At 41.5% G+C, this 24,137-nt stretch overlaps 1 protein-coding gene across 8 annotated transcripts in view; it reads right to left on the bottom strand.

Annotated features, from left to right (window-relative positions):
• strip1 (striatin interacting protein 1) overlaps window positions 1-24,137 on the bottom strand; it is a 220,487-nt gene that overhangs the window by 73,342 nt on the left and 123,008 nt on the right. For all 8 annotated transcript variants that reach the window (XR_007264746.1, XR_007264745.1, XR_007264743.1 and 5 more), the window contains exons 14-17: window positions 21,190-21,264; window positions 14,538-14,635; window positions 13,269-13,395; window positions 6,615-6,715 (exon numbers count right to left, since the gene is read on the bottom strand). Coding sequence is in view for 2 of the 8 variants with exons in the window: in XM_048611980.1 (XP_048467937.1) it covers window positions 6,615-6,715; window positions 13,269-13,395; window positions 14,538-14,635; window positions 21,190-21,264 (401 nt within the window). In the remaining 6 variants the exon portion in view is untranslated. The remainder of the gene's footprint in view (window positions 1-6,614; window positions 6,716-13,268; window positions 13,396-14,537; window positions 14,636-21,189; window positions 21,265-24,137) is intronic.

Below are 24,137 nucleotides of genomic sequence, written 5' to 3'. Positions count from 1 at the left end.
TCTGAAGAAGGGTCTAGGCCCGAAACGTCAGCCTTCCTGCTCCTCTGATGCTGCTTGGCCTGCTGTGTTCATCCAGCTCTGCACCTTGTTATCCAAGTTCTCCAAATGATTTTTATTGGGCTTGCCGGTTATTAGCATGTCATCCAAATAAATGGTGACCTGGACAGACGTTATAAAAGGCTCTCCATCGTCCACTGGAAAATGGCACAGACTGATGACACCCCAAATGGCAGTCTGGTATATTGGTACAAACCTTTAAGAGTATTAATTTAGCATACTTCTCAGAATCCTCATCTAATTGCAATTGCTGGTATGCATGGTTCATGTCCATGTGAAGGACAGTAACCACCCTGCCCGTTTTGCATACATGTCCTCTATGGGAGGGACTGGGTATTTCTCCAGCTGCGAAAAGCAGTTTACTGCTTATTTGAAATCCCTACAAAGGTGAACTGACCTGTTGGGCTCCAAATCAGTATGACTGGTGCCCATTCTGCAAACTGTATGCGTTTGATGATTTCTTTGCTTATCAGCCTTCTAGTATCTGCCTCTACTTTTGCGCATAAGGCAAATGGCATGGGCGGCCCTGGCAGAATCATGGAATTGATTCTTGATCAACATGTAAGGTGGCTTTGACCCTTTTGATAATCCTAGACTTTTCTGGAAAAACTTTCGGGTATTTAATTAGGGCTTCACTCAGGCAGCCATTTTCTAATCAAAAAATGTTGAGCCAATCAAGGTGAATCTTTCTCAATCAATTCTGCCCCATCAAGCTGGGGCTCCAGCCCTTTACTACAATCAGTGCTAACTGAACCAGCTGCTTCTCATAAGAAACCGGAACCAAATTTGTACCCTTAATCTGTAGGGGCTCCTGGGTATAGGGTCTCAGCCTGGCAGAGGTCTTATGCAAACTTAAGAGTTGGAGTCCGGAGCGAAAACTTGGTAAAGATTGGGTCTGCAATCAATGATACAGCCATATAGGTATCGAACTCCATTAGAACTGGGTGACCATTTAACCAGATGTTTACTTTGATTCGTTCTCATTTGAATGTTGCTAAACAATTTAACTGTTCCAAACCCGTTGTGGGTGAGCTTTCCAGGGTGTGCACTCTCTTCGATACTGATGTGAATTCCCTTTACTCAGTTTAGGCCTAGTGGGACTCTTTTGCTGTCTCGAGTCTGCATACCAGCAGCAACAACAATGGATTACCAGCCCAGATCTTGAAAATTACGGGTTTTGCTTTGGGCTGACCTAGAGTCTGTGTTCAGAATATGTCCTGATTAAGGCTATGCAATTGCCTTCTCTCAAGTGGTGCCCCCCAGGCTCAGTTGGCCTGGCAAGGGTGTCCTGTATCCTGTAACTCATAACTCATAAGCTCCACTTGCCGGATTCTCTAATGACAAAGCTGGTTGTAGTGCCTGTTTGAAATCCAGTTGGGCTTCACCTAGCGGGCGCTTTTGGTCACATCATTAATCTCACATCCCAAACCGTTTCTCAGCATCTCACTTAAGGTTAAACCAGAATCACACGTCTCTATCAGTAATCTTAACCTCGTCAAAAATCCCGATACGTATTCCCCTGGTTCTCAAACTGCCAAGTAAAACCAATAGCGTTTTAGATTTACAGGCGGCTTAGGGTCATAACATTCCTCAGCTAAATCCATCAACTTTTGAAAGGTTTTACTATCTGGTGCTTCAGAGAAAGTCAGGCTTCTAATAACTGAAAAAGAGCAGGTCCATAAGTTATCAGGAGAATTACTCGTTAGTTTGCATCTGCCCCAACGTCATTTGTCCGGAAAAAAATAATGCATTTTTTCCACATACTGGCCCAGTCTTCGATGGCAGGATTGAATGAGTCAAGCTTCGCAAATAGCGGTATGATGCCAGAAATGCTTACCCCAATTCAATGTCGACTGTTACCAGCAAATCTATTTGAGTCATGTTTATCTCTGTATGCCACTGAAATAACTCCACGATAGACAATATCCTGCATAGTACACAACACTGACCCAACTAGCTCAGAGCTGGCTCCTAGAGTGAATCGAACCTCATTCCAAGCAATGGGGACTAGATGCTGTCGACAAAGGCCTCTGCCTGCCAACAAAAATGTGACAGATTCCCAGGTAGCTAAATAATGAATGTTTGGTCAGAAGTCATCTGACTTCTTTTCTCTGCACTAAAAATACATCTCAAGCCTGAAGTCAGCCAGTTTATTTTGCCTCATCAGTTGCTGTAAGCTGTTGCTTTTAACCAGTAAGTCAGGGACACTACAAGCCTGAGCCAGTTGCTGTGTACTTCCTGCAAGCAAGGAGGACGACTAAAGAGCAGTCTTGGGGGAGACAGGGGAGCTTTATAAGTGAGTTAGAGTTTTAGCTAGTAGAGCTAGATGTTGATGGTTTATAACTATTTCTGTAAATAGAATTTGTTTATTTGTAATAAATGGTAATTCTTGTTAAGTACAGAAATCTGGTCCATGCTTTCTGTCAATCTGGTCTAAAAGACAGGGAAATTAGGGAATCGTGCATATGTAGATTAAAAAAAAACTTTTGTCCCAACTCCAGGAATAAATAACAGGGCTTGAATTCCAGTATACTAGCCCACTGCGACATAGCACGGTCATCTTTTGGCAACTGTGCAGGATGAATGTTACTAGCCACTTGCCAACCTACTGAATGTTGTCTCGGTCTTGCTAGATGTATATACGAGCTCCTTCAGTACTTGAGAAACTACACTGAAACTGATCATCATTCCATTTAACATCAAGAATCAATGCCATGATTGTGTCATTAAATCTCTCCGGAGATTCTATCTCACTTGTGTTTTGCTCATCACAACTCAATTCAAAGTCAAGGGATGATCTCACTGATTAGAACTTAATTTGTCCATCATTCTATGCTTGTGGTATGAGTTTTCCAATCGGATGAATCTGAACATTGCAAAGTAGGATGCTGCGGTTAGCAAATTCAGATAGAGTTACAAAATGTAGAAGACAATTTATTGAAAATTCATGTTTGAAGGCTTTGACAGAATAGCAAAGATAGAATAGTGGGGCCTTACACTCAAATTTATAATTAGGGTAATTTTGCATATCCAAGAATCCTACAGACATATACTTGATATTTGAGATTTTTAAAAACAAACAATCAATTCACAGCCTACGTGCACAGAATTTCACAAAATGCACATGCTGAGTCGTTGCTCAGATACAAGATGATAGAATCCCCACAGATTAGCAAGAAGTCTTTTTAACTGTGCTATTTACAGTAAGGGTGGCGCAGAAAGATGAGAGATGTCTGTAAATTTTATTCAGAGAAAGTGTAGCTAATAGTAGTTTGATAAAAATGAGTAAGAATATATTAATTTTCTTCTGAGATTCGATTCCACAGTACTAACAGCATAATTAACATTATTTATATGGCAATTTTCATGTCATGATTGTTCTATTATATTAAATTATTCAACTATTCTTTCGTGTGCAGCATTCTAGCTTAGTTTGGCACTTACATCTTGTGTGCTAACAATTATTTTCAACAGTGACTGACGAATGAAATTTGATAACTTCCCCTCCCTATCCTAAGAATGACAAAGAGGGTGGTGTAGTCTTGATAATGCCACTGGACTAATAATCCAAAGATGGTTGGAGTTTGCGGGCTCAAATCCCACACTGCAGCAGGAGAAGTTTAGAACTCAATACATCTGGAAATTAAAAATATTCTCAGTGATAACACATTGCCAACTATCATTGATTGTTGTAAAAACCCATCGGGTTCACCAATGACTTTTAGGGTTGGAAATTTGTCATACTTTCCTGGTCTGGCTTGCATGTGATTCTAGATCTACAGCAGTGTGGTTGACTTGTAACTGCCTGCTGAAAAGCCCTAACAATTCACTGAATTCAACAGCAATTGGTAGCAAATATGGCCCTGCAAACGATACCAAAATATTCATGAATAAAGAAGAAAATATATAAATAAATGCAGGGGCTTAAATTATACCTCAGCAATGAGTAGTTCAAATGGACTGTATTTATGTGCCACTTATTTTTACTGCTTCAGCTAGGAAAACATTGATTAATGCTGAACATTTAAAATGTGTTTTCAAAAAAGAGAAGTGGGTTTGGTGCATTCACGTACCAGCTCCATGAAATAGTGGGACAAGTTATCGCTCATTAATTCTACACAAATTACCTATTTTAACCCAGTGGTCAAGGAACTGTGGATGTGGCGCATTTGCAAAAGGCATTTGATAAACAGCAACATCGAAAGTTATGACAAAATAAGAGTTAATGGTGTAAGGCATAATATATTAGAATGAACAGATGTATGGGTAGCTAACAGAATTGGGGTAAATGGGTCTCTCTCTGGTCAGCAAGCTTTAGCTACTGTAGTGCTACAGGGATCAGTGCTGGGGCCTTAGCTATTAGCAATTTATATCAACAATTTGGATGCAAGAATCAAATGTAGGTATCTAGATTTGCTCATGACACCAAGCCAGGAAAGAAAGCAAGTTGTCAGGAGGAGATCGAGAGACTGCAAAGGGATGTAGGTAGGTTGAGTGAATGGGTGAAAATTTGGAAGAAGTAGCATGCAATTACTTTGGCAGGAAGACTACGCTATTTAAATAGACATAGACTGCAGGATTTAGAGGTGCAGAGGCTGTGGTACATGAATCACGAAAGTCAGTTTGAAGGTAAAACTTGTGATTAGGAAGGCAAATGGAATAGGTGGAGGGAAAGGTAATGCTGAGGAAGCAGGGAGGCTGCAGAAGGCCTTGGACAGGACAAGAATGGGGGCAAAGAAGTGGCAGATAGAATACAATGTATGAAAGTGTGGGGTTATACACTCTAGTAGGAAGAATAGAAGTGTAGGCTATCTTCTAAATAGGTAAAGGTTTCCACCTTGGGAGTTCTACTTCAGGATTCTTTCAAGATTAATATGCAGGTTAACTTGGCATTTAGAAAGGCATATGCAATGTTAGCATTCATTTCAAGAGGGCTAGAATACAAGAGCAGAAATGTACTTCTGTGGCCATATAAGACTCTGGTCAGGCTGTGTTAGGAATATTGATAGCAGTTCTGAGCCTCGTGACGAAGGAAGGTGGGGGGCGGGGTTGAAGACCTAATTGAAACTTGCAAAATATTGAGGGGCCTGGATAGCGTGGGCGTAGAGAAGATGTTTCAATTAATAGGAGAGACTGTGACCCGAGGGCACAGCCTCACAGTGAATGGACAACCCTTTAGAACAGACATGAAGAGGGATTTGTTCAGCCAGAGGGTGGTTAATCTGTGGAAGTCATTGTTGCGGAGGGCTGTGGAGGCAAAGTCATTATGTGTATTTAAGACAAAGGAGAGGTGATGGCCTAGTGGTATTGTCACTGGGCTGTTAATCCAGGGACCCAGATAGTGTTCTGGGGACCTGGGTTTGAATCCCACCATGGTGGAATTGGAATTCAATAAATATCTGGAATTAAGAGTCTAATAATGACTATGAATCCATTGTCAATTGTTGGAAAAACCCATCTGGTTCACTAATGTCCTTTAGGGAAGGAAACTGCCATCCTTACCTGGTCTGGCCTACATGTGACTCCAGACCCACAGCGATGTGGTTGACTCTGAACTGCCCTCTGGGCAATTAGGGATGGGCAATAAGTGCTGTTTAGTCAGCGACGCCCTCATCCCACGAATGAATAAAGAATAGGTTCTTGATTGGTAAATGGATCAAAGATTACCAGGAGAAGGCAGGAAAATGGGTTTGAGAAACAAAGCAGCCACGATTGAATGATAGGTGAAAAAGTTTAATTTGCCCCTATCTCACATGGTATAATATTGGTGAGAGAGTACGGAAATTTTACTACAGCATTACAGGACCTTGATGAAATTGCATCTGAAGTAGTTTGCACAAATTTGAAGAACAACATAACTGCATTAGAAGCAGCTCAAAGAAGATTTCCTTGACTCATTTCTGGGATGAAGGGGCTTATTCAATGAAGGAAGGTTGAACAGGCTGGGCCTTTATTCATTGGAGATCAGGAGAATGAGAGGTGAATCTACTAAAACATTAATATCCTGAGGAGGCATCACAAGAAGGATTTCTAACTTAGGATTTCTCCTTACAGGACAGATAGAAATAGGGGACACAATTTACCAAAAAGAGATCACATTTTTCAGATAGATTAGGAACAAAATAATGCTGTCTCAGAGGGCAGCTAACCTGTGGAATTTTCTTCCGCAGAAAACAGCTGAAGCTGGGTCAATGGCTTTATTCAAGGCTTGAATTCAATACATTTCGTTAGAAAGGGAATCAGGAGGAGAGACACGAAAGTGGAATTGAGACCACATCCAGATCAACCATGATCTTATTGAATGGTAAAGCAGGCTCAAAGGGCCAAATTGTCCACTTCCACTCACATCCTTAAGTTTCTACGTTAGAGAGGTCGTTCTTTCTGTTTTGACACTCATATAGACAACTGAGAAAGCATTGTAGCAAACCACATGGGCACAAACGTTTGATCCTTGTGCAATGTACTTATTATGCAACGAGTTTAAAACTGTTCCCACTATCAGAAGGATTGAATACAATACACCATGTAAATACAGAGAACGAATTCAGGACCCTCACCTGTTCTTTGCTGTAATGTAGGACATGATGTTTTGATTGAAAAACTTTAAAATAAGTGGAATGCAATTGGCAAAAACCAGGTGCTGTGCCATGTATTCAAACTGCCGGACAAGAAAAGAGAATAAAGTTCAATATCATATCAATTCTGCCAAGGAAAACAAAACTTTAAGCACACTAATTTTCATAGCTTCTTGTAGCTTCACCTCAAAAATGATTCCAACAAATAGCCTGCATGAAGTCAGACTGACTGGTGTATAATCATTTAGTCTATCCCTCATTAATCTGTGCCTTTTCAAGAAACAATGAATCCTTTTACCTCAACATCTGTCCACAACCAAGGGTGGACTAATGACCTATAATTATGTAGTATTTTCTGAATAATGGTACAACATTTGCAGACCTCCAATCTTCTGGTACCTCGCTTGTATCGAGTGAGGTTTGGAAAATATTCCTCAGAGCATTTACATTTTCTCCCTGGCTTCCTATATCAGCCGAGGATACAATTTATCCAGTCCCAATTTAGCCACCTTCAAGGAGGTCAGTCCTTACGGTAGATGTATTCTTATGGTGCCTATTTCATTTAATAGTTCAGACTCCTCTCTCTAAACAGAATGTCCACATTAGGTTGCACAGTGGTTAGAACTGCTGCCTCACAGCACCAGGGACCTGGGTTCAATTGCAGCCTTGGACGACTGTGTAGAGTTTGCACATTCTCCCTGTGTCTGTGTTGGTTTCTAATGGGTTCTCAGATTTCCTCCCACAGTCTAATGATGTGCAGGCTGCGTGGATTAGCCATGGTAAATGCAGGGTTACGAGGAAAGGGTGGTGAGTGCCTGGAATGCGTTGCCAGCGGAAGTGGTAGAGGCGGGCACAATAGCGTCATTTAAGATGTATCTAGACAGATACATGAATGGGCAGGGAGCAGAGGGATATGGATCCTTGGAAAATAGGCGACAGGTTTAGATAGAGGATCTGGATCGGCGCAGGCTTAGACGGCCAAAGGGCCTGTTCTTGTGCTGTAATTTTCTTTGTTCTTTGATGAGGGATGGGATGCTTTTTGAATGTCTGGCGCAGACTTGATTGGTTGAATGGCCTCTTTCTGCACTATAAAGGATTCTGTGATGCTATTATCCCTCTGTATCATCTTTGTATTGTCTTCAACTATGTTGAAAATCAGCAGGGAAGTTAACCTGCGTCTTGGCAAATATTTATTTAACATTAATTAATAATATATTAGTTGGTCATTTTCATCGTGTCATGCGTGCTTGCCGTGAGCAAATCAGTTGCTGCAATTCCTATTACTCATCCCAATTAAGCTGTTAGCATTCGGTAAATTAAAGGGAAGTGGTGATGCAAGTGATAATGCTATTGGACAACTAATTCATAACGCCAAGTTCATGTTCTGGGAACTTGTGTTCAAATATCATCATGGTAAATGATAAAATTTGAATGTAATAAAAGATAATGGATAAAAAGCTAGTCTAATGGTGGCCATGAAACCGTTGTCAATTGCCATAAAAAGCCATCTGCTTCACTAATGTTACTTAGAGTAAGAGATCTGTAGTCCTTGCCTGGTCTGGCCTACAGCAATGTGGATGAATCTTAAGCGCCCTCTTGGCAGTTAGGGGCGGGCAATAAATTATAATCCAGTCCCGTAAAATTTGTGTCATAATAGGCATAGCAGGGTCCTTTTTTAAAAGGGTACAAGTTGCATTTTTACAATAATTCGCCAATTTTCATGGCTATTTTTCTGGTGCGATTTCAATAGTTTAACTTCATAATGTGCAACCGTGATACCTGAACTGATGGCTCTGGGTATCAGCTCATTAATGCAGTTATGTGATTTTATAGACTGGGTGTGGTGTTTAAAATTGAAGAGATAATATTAAGTCTTATAAAATCATTAGTAAGGTTTCAGTTAGGTGGAGATTTGGATGTAAGCTGAAGGAAAAAAATGTCAGGAAGAGTACACAGAAGAAATTCACTACGAGTCCAGAGATGTGGAGTTTTAGACACGAGGTCAGAGCAGACAAACTGAGATCACTTCTTTGTAGCACAAAGTGAAATCAAGCTTGCTAGAGGCATTCAAAATTGTGAAGGGGGCAGGAGGGAAAAAAGCAAGGATTGCAAAAGGTGGGGATAAGTGTCTTCAGGGGAGGCACTGGTGCTGCAAGAAGACAGTAGGACTGCAAAGTGGAAACAGAATGCCTTCAAAACAGATAGAAGGTCTTCAAAGGAGGTGGAAAAGAGAGGGACTTCAAAGTAAGTGAAACAGTTTTAAATTTTTCAATGAAAGAATAGTGAATACTATTGTAAAGAACACAAAATGAATTAGACAATTTAACACTGAACAGTTTTATTTCACAAATATTTGCATGTGTGTGTTATCACAAGTATTTCATATATTGTGAATTACTTGAGTTGCAATGAATGCATTACTTGAGTTGCAATGAATGCATTACAGATAATCATAGATAGCTCTGTTGTGAACTCATCAGTTTGTGACAAGTGTAAAGGATGATTGCTTTCTGTGTTGAAGTGCACACCAATTATTTTAAAAATCTTTTGCTGCTCACTTATGCCTGTTGTCTTGTGCCAGTTTAATCAGTATGGCATCCACTAAATTAATGCTATCTGGTGTATTGTGGTTTATGAGGTTGTGATGATTATTGAAGATAGTAATTATTATTAATTTCTGGAAAAAATTCTCAGGGACAAAATTAATCTCCAGTCGGAGAGGCAAGGATTAATCAAGGATATTCAGCATGGCTTTGTAAGGGGGAAGAACACACCTAACAAATTTGTTTGAATTTTTCAAGGTGGGACTAGATGCATAGATGAGGCAAATGCAGTTGACGTAGTCCACATGGACTTCAATAAGACGTTTGACAAGATTTCGCATAGCAGGTTAGTCAAGAATCTATACTTTGAATCTGTCTTCACTAAGGAAGATATAAATAACCCTCCTTAAATACCAGGTTCGGGGATCAAGCACGAAGGAGGAACTGAAGGAAATCCTTATTTGTAAGAAATGGTATTGGGGAAATTGATGGGAATTAAAACCCAATAAGTCCCCAGGGCCAGATGCTCTGTAACACAGAGTGCTTAAGGAAGTGGCCCTAGAAATAGTGGAAGCATTGGTGATCATTTTCCAGCATTCCGTAGATTCTGGAAGAGTTCCAATAGACTGGAGGACAGCTAATGTCACCCCACATTTTAAAAAAAGGAAGGTGAGGGAAAATGGGGAATTATTAGCTGATTAGCCTGACATCAGTGGTGGGGAAACTGGAGTCAACAATTAAGGATGTAATAACTTAGCATTCGGACGTTGTGACGGAATCGGCTAAGTTAGCACAGATTCACTAAAGGCAAATCATGCTTAACAAATCTTCTAGAATTTTTTGAGGATGTGACCAGTAGATTGGACAAGGGTGAATCAAGTAGGTGTTTTGTATCTGGACGTTCAAAAGTCTTTTGACAAGGTTCACACAAGAGATCAGTAAACAAAATTCAAGCTCATGGTATCGGAGATAATGTATTGACATGGATAGAGAACTGGCTGGCAGACAGTGAAGAGTGGGGTACCACAGGGTTCAGTGCTGAGACCTCACCTGTTCACAATATACATTAACAATTTGGTTAAGGAATTGAACGCAATATCTCCAAATTTGCAGATGACTCTAAGTTGGGTGGCAGTGTGTGCTATGAGGAGGATGCTAAGAGGTTGTAGGGTGACTTGGACAGACTGGCTGAGTGGGCAAATACTTGGCAAATGAAATATAATGTGGATAAATGTGAGGTGGCAAAACCAGGAAGGCAGATTATCTGCATGGTGGCAGTTTAGGAAAAAGGAGAGGTAGAACGAGACCCGGGTGTCATGGCCGAACAGTCGCTAAAGCAGTTGCAGCAGGCAGTGAGGAAAGCTAATGGCAGGCTGTCCTTCATAGCGAGAGGATTCCAGTACTGGAGTAGGGATGTCTTCCTGCAGTTATACAGGGCTTTAGTGAGGCCACAACTTGAGTATTGTGTGCAGTTTTGGTCTCCTATTCTGAGGAAGGACATTCTTGCTATTGAGGGAGTCCAGCGAAGGAACACCAGACTGATTCCTGGGATGGCAGGACTCACATATGAGGAAAGACGGGATCAACTGGGCTTGTACTCACTGGAATATAGAAGAATGAGGGGGAATGTCATAGATATATATAAAATCCTGACAGGACTGGACAGGCTAGATGCGGGAAGAATGTTCCCGATGTTGGGGGAGGCCAGAATGAGGGGTCACAGTCTAAGAATAAGGGATAAACCATTCAGGACTGAGATGAGGAAGAATTTCTTCACTGAGTTGTGAACCTGTGGAATTCTCTACCACAGAAAGCTGTTGGGGCCAGGTCATTAGACATATTCAAGAAGGAGTGGTAGGACTTAGTGGTAGGTTTTATTTTGGGGGGGGGGGGGGGGGGGGGGGGTGGGGGAAGTCACGGCCAAAGAGTGCTTTTGTGCCCAGAAGCATCTGTCCAGTGGCATACCACAGAGTTTAGTGCTGGGTCCTTTGGTGTTTGTGTACATTAACATTCAAGACAGTAATGATCAGCGAGTTAGCAGATGAAAGAAAAATTGACAGTGTGGCAAATAGTGAGGTGGTAAGCCTTAGACTACAGGACGATGAGCTGAACAACATCAAATGGAACTTAGTAGTGAAAAGTGAGGAGTGATAGATTTTGAGAGGCCTCACAAGACAAAGAAGTACGTGTTGAATGGTAGGACCCGAGAAGTACAGAGGATCAGTGAAACCTTGATGTGCACGTCCATGGAGCCTTGAAGATGGCAGGGTAGGTAGAAAAGTTGGTTAAGGCAGTGTTTGGGATACTTGCCTTTATTAGTAAAGCGCTGAATAAAAGGGCAAGGAGGTTACCATGGATCTGTACATAACATTAGGCAGGTCATAGCTGAAGTACTGATCTGCACACAGCAGGAAGGATATGATTGCACTAGAGGGGGTATAAAACAGATTCACCAAAATGTTGCCTGGGCTGGAGCAATTTGACTCGATAGGCTGGGATTGTTTTCCATAGAGCAGAGAAGGTTGAGGATGAATACTCAGTCAAGTGTACAAAGTTCTGAGTGACACAGACAGGAAATGTGAGGAGAAACATTTCCCCTCAGTAGAAAAGGAGGCAATGGCCCACTGGTATTATCACTGGAATGTTAATCCAGAGACCGAAGTAATACTCTGGGGACCCAGGTGCAATCCCACCACGGCCGATGGTGGAATTTGAATTCAATAAAAAAAATCTGGAATTAAAAGTCTAATGATGTCCATGAACCGTTGCTGATTGTGGGGAAAAATCCATCTGGTTCACTCATGTCCTTTAGGGAAGGAAGCTGCCATCCTCACCCGGTCTAGCCTACATGTGACTCCAGACCCATAGCACTGTGGTTGAGTCTTAACTGCCCTCTGGGCAATTAGGGATGGGCAACAAATGCTGGTCTAGCCAGTGATGCCCTTATCCTATGAATGAATAATAAAAGAAAGGGTCAATAACTAGGAGGCAAAGTTTAAAGGTAAGGAGGACGTTCAGAGCGAATTTTAGGAAAACATTTTTCATCCAGAAGATTGTGTGTATCTGGAACTCATTGCCTCAAAGTGTGATGGAGGCGGAGCCTTCAGGACATTTAAGAGCTACTGAGATGAATACTTGAAACAACTAGTATATGCTACAGGCCACATGCTGGAAAATAGGATTAGAATAGATAGATGCTTGATGATCGGTATGGCCACAAAGGCTGAATGGACTCTATCCATGTTGTACAAGCTCTAGAACTCCATTAATCAATTCTAGATTCTACTTTTGTTTGAAACAAACACCCCATACATCAACAAAATACAGAAGGTAATGTTACCACATGATTGCATCACCCAAAAATTAAGTTAATGAAAATGAAAAAGGAGCCTCAAAAACTAAGAGGAACCCCCTACCAAAAAATAAATCACAATAGGAGCCCTTGAGAAAAGACTATTTTTGATTTCCAATAGCAGAGTTGCAAGTAGTTTTGAAGCCTCTAAGCTAGAAGCAAAAATAATCTGCACAGACCCCACTCCTCATCAGTACTGGCTCACTGTCAAGTATTCATATGCAGCCAACGAGGAGAAAATGAATGCTTTGGGCTTTGAGCTGATACTCTCGACTTAGGCTCACTCATGAGCATTACGATTCATAAGATACAATATGGACAAGGCCAACAGATGTATGGGAACACAACCATCTGCAAGTTTCCCCCAAGCCACTCACTTTCCTAACTTGGAAATATATGGACATTCCTTCCCTGTTACTGTGTCAAAAACCTGAACTTCCTCCCTAACAGTATTCTGGACATGCCTACACCAAATGGACTACAGCTGTTCACGAAGAAGCTCACCACATCTTCTCAAGGAAAACTAGAGTCGGGCAGTAAATGTTGCGTCAACCAGTGAAGCTCATGTCCCTGAATGAATATTTCAGAAAGAGATTAATGACTAGGACCCTAACAATGATATGACACCCTCGGGACAGAAGAAGTGGAAGCAAAACGTTAGAAAAAATATTGTACACCAAACAATACTTACCACTAATAATTATTAACAAATTACTTAGGTAACATAACAGCATTACTTACTTGATAGATGTGGTTGAGTTTGAAGTGCTTAAGTAACAATAACAAGACAGCAGAAATTGCTTTTACAATGATCTCTTTGTGTCTGTTGACATCAACTCCAAGTTTCATACTCTGCAGCACAGTGGTACTATTAGGATAAAAATCATATCACCATGTTAATACAGAAACATAGAAACTAGGAGTAGGAGCAGGCCATTTGGCCCATCGAGCCTGCTCGACCATTCATTATCATGATCAATCATCCAACTCAATAGCGTGTACCCGCTTTCCTCCATATCATTTGGTCCCTTCAGCACCAAATGTGATATCCAGGTCCTTCTTAAGATCATACAATGCTTTGGCCTTGGCTGCATTCCGTGATAGCAAGTTCCACAAGCTCACCACTCTTTGGTTGAAGAAATTTCTCCTGAACTTTGTCCTAAATGGTTTACCCCATATCCTTAAACTGTGATCTCTGGTTCTGGACTCCCCTAACATCGAATCCTTGATTGGCTGTTAAAATTTTATAGATTGCTCCTCATTTTTCTGTATACCAGTGAATGTAATCCTAGCTGATTCAAAGTCTCCTCACATATCAGTCCCACCACCGCAGGAATCAGACAAACCATCACTGCACTCCCTCTTATAGAACAGCTTCTTTCCCCAGACAGGAGGCTAAACCTAAATGAAACATTCCAGATGTGATCTCACCAATACCCTGTTTAATTGCAGCAAGACATCCTTGCTTCTGTGCAAGGGGTAATAAAATAATGTGTGTGACACAAGATAAAGAAATAAGAAAAGCCTCTCGGTTGAGGGCCTAAGAATGACACGTTATCTGACAGGGAACAGGATTCAAGGACAACAAAAACAGAAAATATTGCAAATACTCTGCAGGGGAAGCAACAACTAGGGACAGAAAGAGAGTTAACATCTTGGGTTTATTTTAAAAAAAAATCATTTATCTGAAACATGGCACCGTAACATCCATTCCCAGCCATTTTTTTTTCATATTTCAGATTTCCGGGATTATCAGCAACTTGCTTTTGATCAAGTCCAGCTTGGCAAAAGAATGTGATCTCACATATCCAGAACACAACTGTACCTTACTAAGATACCATCAAACATTGCAATAATTAAATGAAAATAAGTTTTCACTAAGTTACTTCCAGTTAAGTTCCAGTCTCTATACTTCATGAAAATTAAGAACAACGATTTACTGAAAAGAATGAAATAGAACAACAAGTGGGAGATTAAAGTTCCTAATACTAAAGAGAAAGGAATATTTACGGCATTTCTTCTGGCAGGACATCTGCAAGAATATTGATTGAATCAGTCTTTGCTTTTGAGGTTGGGGCTGCAGCCAGAAGGATCTTTAGTAAAGCAATCTGTGGGGAAGAATTGATGGAAGAAATTGAAGAAGAAAATAATCTTAAAATGTTTTCCTCCTAAAAAAAGTCTGTCTTAAATATAGAACTGCTGGAAAACATTTGCAGGTCTGACAGCATATGTGGAGAGGAGGACAGTTCGCTCTGAAGAAGGATCACTGGGCCTGAAATGTTCACTCTGCTTTCTCTCCAGAGATGCTGCCAGACCTGCAGAGTTTCTCCAGCAAGTTGTTTTTGCTTTAGATTTCCAGTGTCGACAGTTCTTTGTTTTTCACCTAGCATCTCTAAACCTTAATTACCCTAAACAATTGTTTGCTGAACTATAATCTGAGTTTAAATAATGACAATTAAATCCTGTACAAAACAAGATGACGACACACACAAGTAATAACTTAAAGAGGCCAATTTTTGCAGAGAAAGTTTAGAGTGCAGCCTAGAGGGAACACCAAGCAAGTTGCAAGGGAAATTGGTTCTGTCATGCTGAGTGCTATCAATCAAGCTTGACAATGGAGCACAACTCTACCACGCTAGTCACTTTACTTAAATGCCATTGGGAAACCAAGGGCTTAGAAAATTTTTTTTTTTTCATTTTTCAATTACAGCCTATATTTAACCTCTCCTCAGCAGGCAGAGCTACAGCAATGTAAAACCAACATCATTTGCAGACTAGATGTGCTGGTGTTGCAGATTAGGTAAAACAGCAGCTGGATGATGTGGCTGCTTTGTACTGCTAAAGCATTGTAAGTTATTGTCTATACTCCTTTCAAGTACTGAAAGATGTAAGCATTTATTTTCATATTTCTGACTTCATCAGTTTCTTTTGTTTCGAACAGGTCTAACTGTATTAGATCTTTGCTTTGCAAAACATATCAGAAACATATTCAAATCTTTAACATAATAACATCTGATATTCCTTCATTTGTTGCTTCCCACTTTTCAATCTCTCTAAATATGTTCGTTTTCATTGCTTTAAATTGTTTCATTCACTCATAGATGGCAGCGTCGCTGTCTGGGTCAACATTTATTGCTGAATGATGGACAATGAACTCGTCTCCAGAGTTTTATTTCTATTTCCTACTGAGGATTAAAATGAACACTGTTGAGATTGACGATCAAGTATGTACAGCAGGCAGAGCATCAGGAAGAAAACAAAAAGTATAGGTGGGAGGTCAAAAGTATAAATAGGAAATGCAAAGAGAAACAAAGAAATTAAATTGTTTAACTTTTAGGATAAAACTAAGTAACAAAATATTCTACAACTGGAGAGGTAATACTGTTCAGTTGGGAATTGGGCCAAAAAGAAAAGATGAGAGAGAAAAATTACAGGTTACAATTCCAAATGGTAAAATGAAACCATTATTTTGATTGTTTATCAGGAAGATACATCTGGTGGACATGATAGTGTAAGATGAGATTAGGAACAATACAAATGTATTCAAAGTATTACGAAGAAAGAAAAATATTCTACTACAATGCAAAGTTAATGATGAGTTAAAAAAGATTTCATTAGACAAGTGACAGATTTCATGAGGCAGTGCTGCAGTCACCACGGCTAGGGAACGGATCGCGACAGGACACCCTCAGTGATTGACGCGAGGAACAGCGTCGAATCAGAGGGCAGCAGAGACCTCTTCTAACCAAAACAAAAGAGCACTGCAAGGATGACAGGCAAGGTAAGATTCTCATTTTTTTTTTTTGAAGTGTACAAGGGCGGAGATGGCAGGTAGGGCAGTGGTATGCTCCTCTTACTAGATGTAGGAAATCAGGAAGCAGTCTAGTGTCCCTGACAACTATATCTGCAGCAAGCGTGACCAGCTGCAGCTCCTCACAGGCCGTGTGGTTCAGTTGGAGAAGCAGCTGGACACAATGCAGTGTAAGAGAGGGTGACAGACACTAGCTTTAGGGAAGTGATCACACCACAGGTTCAGACAGATAGATAGGGGACTGCCAGGAGAGGCTGCAGGTAGTGCAGGAGTCTCCTGTGGATATTCCCCTCTTAAACAGCTATACCATTTTGAATAATATGGGGTGGAGTGGGGTGGTGAAGGAATAGCCCCTCAGGAGATAGTACAAGCAGCAACCAGACCTGTGGTACCACAACTAGTTCTGCTGTAGAGCGGGGTAAGGCAAAGTCCAGATGAGTGATAGTAGTGCATGACTCAGAGCACAGACAGGTGTTTCTGTGGCTGTGAACAAGACTCCAGGATGGCTTGTTGCCTCCCTGATGCGAGGGTCACAGATGTCTCTGAGCGGGTACAGGACATCCTGAAATGGGAGGTAAAACAGACAGAAGTCATTGTCCACATTGACACAAATGACATAGATAGGAAGAAGGAAGAGTCCTGCAAGGCCAATTCAGGGAGTTAGGCAGGGAGCTAAAAAGCAGGACGAGCAGGGTAGTAATCTCAGAATTACTATCCATGCCACAGGCTAGTGAGGCTAGAAACAGAGAGAGAGAGTACAGTTGAAGACATGATTACAGAGCTGGTGTAGGAGGGAGGACTTTAGATATGTAGATCATTGGGATGTCTTTTGGAGAATGTGGGAACAAGGAGGACAGGTTGCACCCAAACTGGAGGGGCACCAATATCCTGGGAGGGAGGGTTTCCAGAGCTCTTCAGGAGGGTTTAAACTATGTGGCGGTGTGTGGGAACCAGAACAACAGGCCAGTAATTGCAGGGACTGAGGACAAAAGAGGGAGTGAGCTATGCATAGCACAGACTAAGAGCAGGCAGACGGAAATCGCAGTGCTCAGAGGGACAGGAGGTCTGGAGTGCATTTACTTCAATGAAAGAAGTGTAACAGGTAAGCCAGATGAACTAAGAGCATAGATTACTACATGGAATTATGATGTTATTGCCATTACGGAGACATGGTTCGAGGGGGGACAGGACTGGCACCTCAACATTCCAGGATATCGCTGTTTTAGACGGGACAGAAAGGGAAACAAAAGGGGTGGGGAAGTTGCATTTTGCTGATTAGGGATTACATCACACCTGCGTTGAGGGAGGAGACATCGGAGGGATCTTGCAGTGAGGCATTATGGGTGGAGCTCAGGAATAGGAAGGGTGAAATCCCAATGTTGGGAGTTTTCTATAGACCTCCCAACAGCCCACGGGAGACAGGCGAGTGACTTCAAATTTCCTATTATTGACTGGGACTCCCTTAGAGTCAGGAGCTCGGATGGAAAGCAATTTGTCAGATGTGTCCAGGAGGGCTTTTTGAGGCAGTATATTGACAATCCAATCAGAGAGGAGGTCATACTAGACTTGGTATTAGGGACTGAGCCAGGACAGGTGATTGATGTTTCAGTAGGAGAGCACTCTGGACTTGGCGACCATGACTCCATCAGATTTTGAGTGCTCATGGACAAGGACAAGAATGGCCCTCAGGTGAGGGTGTTTAATTGGACAAGGGCCAATTACATCCACATTAGACAGAAATTGGGGAATGTGGATTGGGAGCAGTTATTTGAGGGCAAATCTACATTTGACATGTGGGAGGCTTTTAAAGATCAGTTGATTACAGTGCAGGATATGCATGTCCCTGCAAAACTGAAGGATAGGAATGGCAGGATCCGGGAACCAAAGATGACAAGGGAAATTGTAAGCATGGTCAAAAGGAAACAGGAAGCATAAAGATAGGTCTAAGCAGCTACAAATTGACGAAACCCTTGAGGAGTATTGGGAAATTAGGAAGGATCTTAAACGCGGAATTAGGAAGGCTAAAAGGGGCCATGAAATGTTTTAGCAAACAGGATCAAGGAGAATCCCGAGGCTTTTTTATGTATACATTACAAGAAAGAGGGTAGCAATGGAAAGAGTAGGCCCACTCAAAGACAAAGGAGGGAAGTTATGCATGGATCCACAGGAAGTGGGAGAGATTCTTCATGAGTACTTTGTATCAGTATTCACCGAGGAGAAGGACATGACTGATGTTGAGGTCAGGAATGAGTGTGTGAATATACTCAAAGCTCAATATATTGAAGGAGGAAGTTTTGGGTATCCTAAATTGCATTAAGTTAGACAAGTCCCTAGGGCCAAATGGGATCTATTCCAGGTTATGACGAGAGGCAAGGGACGAATTAGCTGGGGCATTAGCAGATATCTTCACAATCTTTGACCACAGATGAGGTTCCGGAGGATTGGAGATTAGCCGCTGTTGTTCCCTTGTTTTAGAAAAGCAGCAGAGGAAATTATAGGCTGGTGAGCATGACGTCTGTGGCGGGGAAGCTCTTTGAGAAGATACTGAGGGACAAGTTATATGCACATTTGGAAGAAAATGGATTTATTAGTGACAGGCAGCATGTTTTTTTCACAGGGAAGATACTGTCTCACCAACTTGATTTCTTTTTTGAAGAGGTGACAAAAATAATTGATGAGAGAAGAGCTGTGGATGTAGTTTTATGGGCTGTCGTGAGGCTTTTGATGAAGTCCCACATGGCAGATTGTTACAAAAACTAAATTCACGTGGGATTTGGGGTGCGCTGGCTAGATGGATACAAAACTAGCTCGGTCATAGAAGACAGAGAGTAGTGGTGGAAGGGTGTTTTTCATAATGGAAACTGGTAACCAATGGTGTTCCTCAGGGATCAGTCTTAGATCCTCAGTTTGTGGTATATTTCAATGATCTGGAGGAAAATCCGGGTGGTGTGATAGTTAAGTTTGTAGATGACAACAGTGCTGGCGACTGTAAAAGGATACAACAGGATATAGTTAGATTGGCAACTTGGACACAGAAATGGCAGATGGAGTTTAAACCAGACAAATGCAAGGTGATGCACTTTGGAGAATCAAATTTAGGTGTGAGTTATGCTGCAAAACGCAGAACCCTTCGGAACATTAACATACAGATGGATTTGGGCATGCAAGTCCACAGTTCCCTATAAGTGACACATAGGTGGCCAAAGTGATTAAGGCGGCATATGACATGCTTGCTTTCATCGGCCAGGACATGGAGTACAAGAGTTTGCAAAACATGTCGCAGCTATATAAATCCCTTGCTAGGCTGCATTTGGAGTACTGTGTGCAGTTTTGGTCACCACAGTACCGGAAAGACGTGGAAACTTTGGAGAGAGTGCTGAGAAGGTTCACCAGGATGTTGCCCATTCTCGAGGGTGCTGGCTATGAGGAAAGATTAAAAAGACTAGGATTGTTTTCACTGGAAAGACAGCGGCTGAGAGGAGACCTAATAGAGGTCTACAAAATTATGAGAGGCATTGATAAGGTGGACAATCAGACACTTTTTCCTAGGATTGAAGTTTCAATTATAAGACAGCACAGGTTCAAGGTGAGAGGGGGAAGTTTAAGGGAGTTATGCGAGGGAAGCTTTTCATGCAGAGTGTGTAGGAGCCTGGAATGCACTGCCAGAAGTGGTGGTGGAAGCGGGCACGTTGGCAACATTTAAGAGGCATCTGGATGGTTATATGAATAGGGAGGGAATAGAGGGACAAGGACCAATTAAGGCCAGAAGGTTTTTTTTTTTAGCTTAGTTAGGGCACGATGATCAGAACAGGCTTGGAGGGCCAAAGGGCCTGTTCATGTGCTGTACTTCTCTTGTTCTTTTATAACTCATAATTGTATTTAGAGAGATGGCACGTGTCTACAGAACAGTAGAACAGTCAAGCTAACCTATTAGTTGTAAGGAATCTGTACTAAAGGGCAAAATACTAGATACTAAAAGTAATCACCACCAATACTCAGCATGAATTTCAAGTGAAAATTTTACTTGACCAGCCTCACTGAATTCTTTGAGTTGGTAACAGAAATACAGAAAGCAAAACACAGGAGATATACTACATCTAAGTTACAAAAAAAAAACTTTGTTAAAAAACCATACGAATGATACATCAATACGGCTAGAGGCTGTAGAATCACAAGCCCAGCAGCTGAAAGGATAGCAAATTGGCAGCAGGATACAAAGGAGAAAAAGGCAGTCACATAGTTAAGATAATTTGCAGAATTATCTGCAAATAATAAAAAGGGGGAGAGAAGGGGGTGGTCACTATTAAGGAAAACTGCAACACATTATAAACAGCATTATGAAACTTGGAGTAAAAATTGGAAATGAATTTCAATAAAGGACAGTGCGAGTTTTATATTTTGGCAAGAGTGAAATAAGGAGACCATGCATTCTTGGAAAATAATGATCTAAATCAGTTAAAGGTGCAAAGGGATCTAGCAATATGTAGTAAGGCAGGTCAAAAAGGAGAATATAAAAGCAAAATAAGCACGAGGTTTTATTTCTAGATAAGTAAAAGACAACAACTGAGTTGAACAGTACAAATGCATTGAAGGGGAAGCTAGATACAAGTCATCTTAATTGAGGAAGGACGGAAGGAGGCTCCAGTGGTGCACTAATGGCAGAGAAAGCTTATGAAGACATGGTGACCCTCAGGTTAAATTCACCACCAGTCGTTTCTCTCATGAAAGAGCAGCCCTATGGTCCCTTTGGACTTTGGTGACTTTGTCTTGTTATCTCGATTGGCCTATTGTTGTCGAAGATTTTCTATATAATTCTGTGCAAAAGGATACCGTAAGAGACTTTAGGCTCACCATGTATTGAGGCAGACTGGGTAGTATACCCTGGTACAGAATTTCAGCAGGTGTCAGGTCAAACTCTTCATCTCCCTGAAAACAGGAAAAGAAAACAGTCCTAAAACTAGTTCTCCAGTTCCTTCCTTAATTTCAGTCAGATATTTGACGTAGGTCTTCACCATGAGCATTCCATCCGTAATTTTCACTGGCCAAGCATTTTCAATGGAATGCATGTCACATTGTGTACATTACACATGGACAGTCTGAAGGTAATAAGCACTATTGCATGGGATCACAGAATCATAGAGACATACAGCACGCAAGAGGCCTTTCAGACCAAAAAGTCTGTACTGTCAAAACAGCATTGAATCTACACAAGGCCCACTTTCCAGCACTAAACCCACAGCCTCAAACATGACATTTAAAGTGCTCATCCAAGTACTTTTAAAAATTGTGAGATCACTGCCACAATCACCCTTCCAATAAGAATATTTCAGAACCCCTACACTTTCTGGGTGAAAAACCTTTTCCTCAAACCCCTGCTAAATCTCCCGCCTTTCACCTTAAAGGTGTACCACCTTGCTATTAACCCTTCAACTAAGGAGAACAGCTACTTTCTATCCAGCCTGTCCATGTTCCTCATAATCTTATACACCTTTATCAGGTTCCCTCTTGGCCTTCTCTGCTCCGAAGAAAACAATCCAAGCTTAGGCTCAGGGCTGCACCACTTCGCAGTTCCGCTTCATCCTCCGGCTCATTTGTCATGCTAACAAGAAACTTTTTCTTTTCCTTTCAGGCATCAAGTCCCATAAGATGCAAAAAAGTTCTGAGGAAGGGTCACCGGACTGGAACGTTAACTCTGCTTTTTCCTTCACAGATGCTGCCAGACCTGCTGGGCTTTTCCAGCAACTTTGTTTTTGTTCCAAGCTTATCCAGCCTTTCTTGTAGCTAAACTGCTCCATCCTGGCAAAATCCTGGTGAATTTCCTCTGCAGCCCCCTCCAATGCAATCATATCCTTCCTATAGTGAGGCGACCAGAACTACACACAGTACTCCAGCTGTGGCCTAACCAAAGTCCCATATAGCTCCAATGTAACATCCCTTCTAATCTATGCCTTGACTTATAAAGCCAGCCAGCAACGCCCCCATCCCTCAAAATGAATAAAATAAAACAAAATCTGTCCGAAAAGGCCAATCTCAATCTGAGACTATAAAATCATAAACTGTAGGAGCAGAGGTAGACCATTCAGCCCATCAGACTGCTACCCCATTCAACAAGATTATGGCAGATCTGATAATCCACAACTCCACTTTCTTGCTTTCATCCAGTAACCCTTGATTCCACAACTGATGTTGCAGGTTCCACAGTCACAGGGGAACCTCTTTTGCAGTAAGCTAAGAACTTTGGTAAATCACCTATTGTTCTTTGCAATGCCTATTCTACACACATGGAAAATCCCTTTATCTCAAAGACATGGTCTGGTGAAATTTTGTTCCACTTTCTTGTGGGCAAATATATCCTGGCTTAGGTAAAAAGACTACAACTGCAAAACAACAGTTTCTAAAGACTGTTTTACTCATGCTCCCATCCATTTGTCACTACTACTGGTCTTCCTATTTGCTTGCTGTACCTGCCTTTTAACTTTGTCCAGTCCATGCACAAGAACAATGAGGCCATATGGCATTGGAGCGAATTAGGTTATTCAGCCCATCGAATCTGCCCCGCCATTCATTCATGGCTGACGTGATTCTTAAGTCCATTCTCCTGTCTTCTTCATGTAACCCTGATCCTCTCACTAATCAAGAACCTATCGATTTTTGTCTTAAAGGAACTGAAAGACTTAACCTCCACAGGCTTCTGTAGCAATGAGGTCCACAGATTCACCACCCTCTGTCTGAAGAGATTTCTCTTCATCTCAGTTCTAAAGAGTTGTCCCTTTACTCTAAGACTGTGTCCTTGGTCGCTACTACTGGTGGAAACATTTTCTTCATATCCACTCAATCCAAGCATCTCAGTATATTGTATGTTTTAATGAGATTCCCCTCATCCTGCTAAACTCTATCATGTATAGACCAAGAGTCCTCAATTGCTCCTCAAATGACAAGTCCTTCATCCCTGGGATCATTCTTGTGAACCTCTGCTGGAACCCCTCCGAGGCCAGCACGCCCTCCCTTAGGTATGGGACTCCAGGACTGTTCACAATATTCTATATGTGGTTTGACCAGAGCCTTATAGAGCCTCAGCAGTACATGCTGGCTCAGCCGTATTTTACTATGCACTTCCAAGTACTCTGCAACCTCATCCTCAATCTTCCTAACAATCAAGGTCAGGCTAACAGGCCTATAATTTCCTGTCTTCTGCTTCCCTCCCTTCTTAAACACTTGCATTATATTAGCCAATTTCCAGTCCTCTGGGATCCTGCCTGACTCCAGTGATTTCTGAAAGATCATTATATCAATGCCTCCACAATCTCTTCAGTTATCTCCTTCAGAACTCTGGTGTGTAGCCCTTCTGATCCAGATAATTAATGCAATTTCAGACCTTTCAGTTTCCCCAGCACCTTTTCTTTAAGATGGCCATGACACTCACCTCTGCCCCCAACTCTCCAAGTTCTGGTCTATTAGTGGTATCTTCCATCATGAAAACTGATGTAAAGTACCTACTCAGTTCCTCTGCCATTTCTTTGTTTCCCATTATTATTTCTCCAGCTTCATTTCCCAGCTGTCCAATGTCCACTCTTGCCTCTCTCTTACCTTTTGTGTTAGAAATACAATCTCTTGCAATCTTCTTTTCTATCACCAGCTAGCTTACCCTCATTTCATCATCTCCCCACTTTGTACTTTTTTTTTTTTAAAGTTGGCCTCTGCTAGTTTTCTAAAGCTTTCCAATCCTCTGCTTCCCACTAATCTTCACTATATGATCAAGGAAAACCCTAAAGCTTTCTACGATCAAGGAAAACCCTAAA

This window comes from Rhincodon typus, chromosome 25, assembly GCF_021869965.1.
Source record: "Rhincodon typus isolate 14 chromosome 25, sRhiTyp1.1, whole genome shotgun sequence".
Classification (NCBI taxonomy): Eukaryota; Metazoa; Chordata; class Chondrichthyes; order Orectolobiformes; family Rhincodontidae; genus Rhincodon; species Rhincodon typus.
This window is presented reverse-complemented; position numbering and strand designations above follow the sequence as displayed.